Source organism: Ursus maritimus, unplaced genomic scaffold, assembly GCF_017311325.1.
Source record: "Ursus maritimus isolate PB19 unplaced genomic scaffold, ASM1731132v1 scaffold_17, whole genome shotgun sequence".
NCBI classification, from domain to species: Eukaryota; Metazoa; Chordata; class Mammalia; order Carnivora; family Ursidae; genus Ursus; species Ursus maritimus.
The window spans coordinates 40,309,831-40,315,260 of record NW_024424119.1 but is presented as its reverse complement, the minus strand read 5'-3'; the positions used below and the strand labels follow the sequence as shown (position 1 = coordinate 40,315,260).

Below are 5,430 nucleotides of genomic sequence, written 5' to 3'. Positions count from 1 at the left end.
TCCTGGTGGCCTGTGATGTCTGCTTGTGCCCCTACACCTCTCATGGTCACTGTGGTGAGCTCCCTCCCTCCGCCAGCCCTGCTGCCGCCTGCACTCCTAGTTCTCCTTCAGGTGGGATGGGCCAGGGACCAAGGTGCTCCCCCAAACCCAACTGTCTGTCCTGCAGGGCTCCTGAGCAAGAATGGGGCATTCCAGGCTGAGGAGAGCCGCCAGCGGCTGGCAGAAGTGGCCCTGGCCTATGCCAAGGCAGGTGAGTGAGCCACCGGCAGGGGTGAGCAGCTCCGGGTCAGGGAGGTGGCAGAGTGGCTAGGAGGGTCCCAGAGTTCTGAAGGCCACCCTCTGCCCCTCAGGATGTCAGGTGGTAGCCCCATCGGACATGATGGATGGACGTGTGGAAGCCATCAAGGAGGCTCTGATGGCCCATGGACTTGGCAACAGGGTAGGGGGTGGAGTGTGGCGGGGAGGGGGTGGGGTGTGGGAAGGTAAGGAGAAAGCCTGGACCAGCCCTGCCCCCTATCTGCTGAGAATCACGGAAGTGAAAACAGCCCTGACAGATCCGCCTCCACCTCCGCACCTCACATGGGGAAATCAAGGCCCAGAGCTTTAATGGGACTAGACCGCAGGCATTCTGCTTCCCAGCCTACATCCTTCCTCTCCCTGTCACTTTACCCCAGGACATGTGAAAAGGGCTGCCCGAACCTTGACCCCTGTTGTCTCCCTGTAGGTATCAGTGATGAGCTATAGCGCCAAATTCGCATCCTGTTTCTACGGACCTTTCCGGTGAGTGGGGATTGGCAGGAGTCTACTTTCAAACCCCTGACCCATTGGCCCAAAGCTGGAGCCCCCCCTGATGCCTCTGCTTCCCAGGGATGCAGCTCAGTCCAGCCCAGCTTTCGGAGACCGCCGCTGCTACCAGCTGCCGCCCGGAGCACGAGGCCTGGCCCTGCGAGCCGTGGTGAGTGACCGGAGCTCAAGGCCACCGGCCAGTCCCCCTCCCAGCTTGCCTCCTGGGCACTCCCCACACAGTATTTCATCGCTTAGGCCCGGGACGTACGGGAAGGAGCCGACATGCTCATGGTGAAGCCAGGAATGCCCTACCTGGACATCGTGCGGGAGGTGAAGGACAAGGTGAGCAGGCAGAGCAGAGACAAGCAGGGAGCCAGGGAGGTGAGAGTTTGTCCGCAGACTCTGGGATCTCAGACTCAGAGACTGCAGACTCTGAGTTCAGAGCGACCTGCCCCTGAGCAGGAATCCTGCCCCGTGTCTCCGCCCCCGGGCTGGCCGGAGCCTTTGAGCCACTGTGCTTTCACAGTTCAAGAGTGGGCCGGGCTGGGGCGCCTGGGGGGCTCAGTCGGTGGAGCGTCCGACTCTTGGTTTTGGCTCAGGTCATGGTCTAGGGGTCATGGGATTGAGCGTTGGGCTCCACGCTCAGCGGGGAGTCTGCTTGGGATTCTCTCTCTCCCCTTTCCTCTGCTCCTGCCCACCCCTCTCTAAAATACATAAATCTTTAAAAAAAAAAAAAAGACCCGGGCCCAGCTGCCAGCAGTTAGTGACACAGGGCACGGGGCTCAAGATGCTCCCAGAGGTTCCACGCTTCCACCTGTCCACCCGCCACTGCTTTTCCACAGCACCCTGAGCTCCCTCTTGCTGTGTACCATGTTTCTGGAGAGTTCGCCATGCTGTGGCACGGATCCCGGGCCGGGGCGTTTGATCTCAAGGCTGCTGTTCTGGAGGTCATGACCGCCTTCCGCCGTGCAGGTAAACAGGCAGGGTTGGGGTTTTCCGACCTGTGCCACGGGGCTGATGGGCACTTTGCCCAGAAAGGGAAATAAAGTCAGGAGACAGCCTGGAGTCTTACACCTGGGAATACCGGTGATCTAAAGAGACCCAGGGTGAGGAGGGGGGGTGGAGCTGCAGAACAAAACGTGCAGCGGTGAAGACAGCAGAGCTTTCTGTCATTTTTTGGTGTCGAGACCTTAGCCAAACCACCTCTGTGAACCTCAGCGTCCTCGTCTGCAAACCGGGCATAAAACACCCGAGGCGCAGTTGTCTGGAGAATTGCATGAGATGATACGTGTCATTGGCCTGTGCTCACCGCTCCACGAGTGGGAGCTGGTGGTGTTAGTGTGCACACAGCATGGGAAGGGCCCTGACGACGTACTCATTTCTCGCGCTGTGCGGTTTATACATTGGCAGACTGAGGCCCAGCAAGAGAAAATGACCTGCCCAGGGTCACACAGCGCACAGAGCTATACCTGACCGGAGCTGGGCTCGGTCTTCTGTCGTGACGCCCACGGGCTGTGGCTCTTCGTGGTAGCCGCCTGCCCCCTCCTTGGCAGTGTGTGCCCCGAGCTGATGCCCGGCCCCTCCCCGCTTCCCGCTTCTGTCCCCCCGCAGGTGCCGACGTCATCATCACCTACTACACGCCTCAGCTGTTGCAGTGGCTGAAGGAGGAGTGACGGGGACCGTGCACAAGACCAAGAGCTAGAACTTTTAAAAGGTCCCCGGGCCTTGGAGAAATGAAAACCAAAGTAAATGCTGCTTTAGAACTGTGCCCTCATGCCCTCTTCCTACTCACATGCCGGCAGGCGCCCAGCAGCCCCCGGTGTTTCTGCCACCCATCTTACCACCCGAGCCTCTTGGGCTCCCCCAGGCTTCCCCATCCCTCCCCGGGCTCAGCCCTGAGGCTCACCTCCACCACCCCAGCTCCTTCTTCTGGCGTGGCCCCAGCTTGAAAGCCACCAGGAGGTAAGGGCACAGGTGGCGGGGCCTCAGAGAGGGGCTTGGGGCAGGAGGGGTAGAGGAAGAAGGCAAGTTGCATCTTGTATCATGAGAAGCTCTGGGAAGCCCGAGGCCTCTGGCAGCAGAGCTGGGGCCTAGACCTAGAATGACAACTTCAGGTTTAGAGTTGAGATTTGCCTCAATTCCACTGGAGGTGATTCCCACACAGGCCCACGTTGCCAGGCTGCTGAGATCTGTTCTGCTCTCAGCCATTTACCCAGAGAAGAGTGAACTTGTTAATGAGCAGAAATGCTGCCTGAGGATCAAAATTCAGAAGCAAATAAGAGTTCCTGACTGCTGGAGATGCCACCACCAAAAAGGCTTTTCTGTCAAAGAGAGAAGTTTTGAGAACATCTGCTCGGTGCCCAGACATGGTGCTGAGTACTGGGGCATAGCAGGACAGATCGCAGCTTGTCTCTCTCTGTGTGGAATCCATGCAAGGAGAGTGGGAAGACAGACGACAATAAGAAAACAAAGCAATTACAAATCATAATTAGTGCTTTAAAGGAAAGAAAGGGTCTGAGTCAGAATAACCGACCAAGGGTGTCTCTTGAGTGGGTGGTCCAGAAGGCCTCCCTGAGATTGAGGGACAAGAAAGGATCCCTCCAGAGAGCAAACGGAAGTGCATCAGAAGCCACAAGAATGACACAAAGTGTGCAAAGGTCCTGCAGTGGGAGGAGCTTGGCGGGGCTGCTGGGAAGGGGGTGAGGAAGAGGAGGGGGTGATGGGACCGGAGGTTGGAAAGGTAGGCTCTGCACCTTGTAGGAAGTTCAGTCTTACTTTGCATTGGGTAGAAAGCGATCTGAAGGATCTTAACTAGAAGTTATGTGTGTTCTGCGTTCCCACATTCTGCTTCTGGGCGAAAAGGGAAGGGTGAGTGAGAAAGGCTGGCCAGGAGGCTCTTACGGACCCTGCAGAGCACTGACAGTGGCCTGGACCCAGGTGGTGGCAGTGGAGAGAGGAGGAAGTAGGTGTATTCAGGATACGTTCTGGAGACAGAATGAGCAGGTTTTGCCTAAGCCGGAAGTCCAGGGAACGGGAGGAAACGAGGGTGCCCTCATAGGTTTCTAGCTTGAGCCCTTGGAAGAGTGCTTTCTTCCAAGACTCACGTCGTGTCTCCCCTAGTAAAAAGTCAAGGCACCAGCTAAGGGCCTTTGCAAGTCTACCTGCCATCCGCAAAGTGACAAATCCCAAATCTAGGGCCAAAGCAAGCTCAATTCAGACCTTAAAACAATACAATCCATTTTAAAATGTAGAATTACAAACTCCCAGCCACTTCTGTAGTCAGACCAGTCCCCTCCGACTCCCAGGCGTCTTCGGCAGAGCTGCAGCGGACCTGAAGACCTGATCTCACTCTGTCCTCAGCATTTTGGGCGGTAGCCAGCCAAAATCAGGGCTTGAAGAGGCATAAAGCTTCACTTTCCAAGGAGCCTGAGCCTGGAACTCCCACCTGGAGGCCCAGAGGACTAACTGGAGATGAGCCACGGATGGGCCTCAGGGCTCTGACCAGACCAGAACCTTTGGCCATGTGAGCTTCTTGGCTTCATGTCTCCTGGCCCCTTAGCCCCCAGTCCCTGAGCTCATTTCTGGTTAGTGTGGAAGGGAAGGTTCTTCAGGGCCATCTCAGACCCATCATCACCAAGCTTCTTGTAGGGATAGAGGGACAGGAGACTGACATTGCTCTTTCAGTACAAACTAGGAGGCAAACGCCTGCGTAAACGCTAGAAGTAATCGCTAAGTGGACTGAGACCAGGGGGCAGATGTGTCCCCAGTGACGTGGTGACAGGTGCTGTGAAGGAGGTCACTGGGACCTGATTGGGTTTGAAGGATCAGAAAATGCTTCCCTGAGAGGCTGACATTTAAGCCTCAACCTGAAGGATGAGCAACCGAGCTAAGAGCATTCCCGGGAGAGGGAACTCTGCATCTAGAATGAGCTAGAACACAAAGTGGGTGTGGCTGGAGCACATGGAGGAAGAAGGAAGAGACGCCTGAACTGGAAAGGGAGAGAGACCAGGCCCAAACCGTGCAGGGCTCAAAAGCCACGTTTACAGAAGATGGCGAGCCTTTCCAGACTTTATTTCAAGAGAAGGGAAAGCCATTTGAAGAATTTTAGGCAGTGGAACGACTCGCTCTGATGTTGTGTTTTATGAACACACTTGACCACACTGGCGAACTGCAGATGGGAAAATGTGTAACCTGGACTGGAGTGGTGACAGTGGGGACGAAGGAGTTAGATTAGATGAGGATGAACTTGGCTTGAGCTCTGGTGGCTGGTGGGACATTTACTAAGATGGGAAAGCTTGGAAGAGAGGGTAGAGCGGGAGGCCTGAATTTGGCTCTGGGTTTGCAATGACAGAGCTGTAACTTGAGAGCTTATGACACCTAAGGCCACTCAACTGGTTTGTGGCAGAATTCTGAGCCATCAGAGCCAGAATTCGAACCCACATAGTTCAACTCCAAGGCCTCTACCCTTAACCACTGTGCCACACCATCTCCCAACAAACAGTAGCCAACTTAGGGATCTAACAGGATGCTGTTATTTAATGGGGTCCACCAAGGGCAGAGTTGCCTCAGGCATCATGGTCTATGTGAAGTGGCGCCCCCTGGAGTCAGGATTTGTCACCGGAGGTGCCAGCTTAGCGTCTGCTC

General features: G+C 55.9%; 1 protein-coding gene across 3 annotated transcripts in view; it reads left to right on the top strand.

Annotated features, from left to right (window-relative positions):
* ALAD (aminolevulinate dehydratase) overlaps nt 1–2,554 on the top strand; it is an 11,985-nt gene extending 9,431 nt beyond the window's left edge. For all 3 annotated transcript variants that reach the window (XM_040631753.1, XM_040631754.1, XM_040631755.1), the window contains 2 exons: nt 1,629–1,758; nt 2,398–2,554. In XM_040631753.1, the coding sequence (XP_040487687.1) occupies nt 1,629–1,758; nt 2,398–2,459 (192 nt within the window). In that variant the 3' untranslated portion in view covers nt 2,460–2,554. The remainder of the gene's footprint in view (nt 1–1,628; nt 1,759–2,397) is intronic.
* Nucleotides 2,555–5,430: the final 2,876 nt, after the last annotated feature.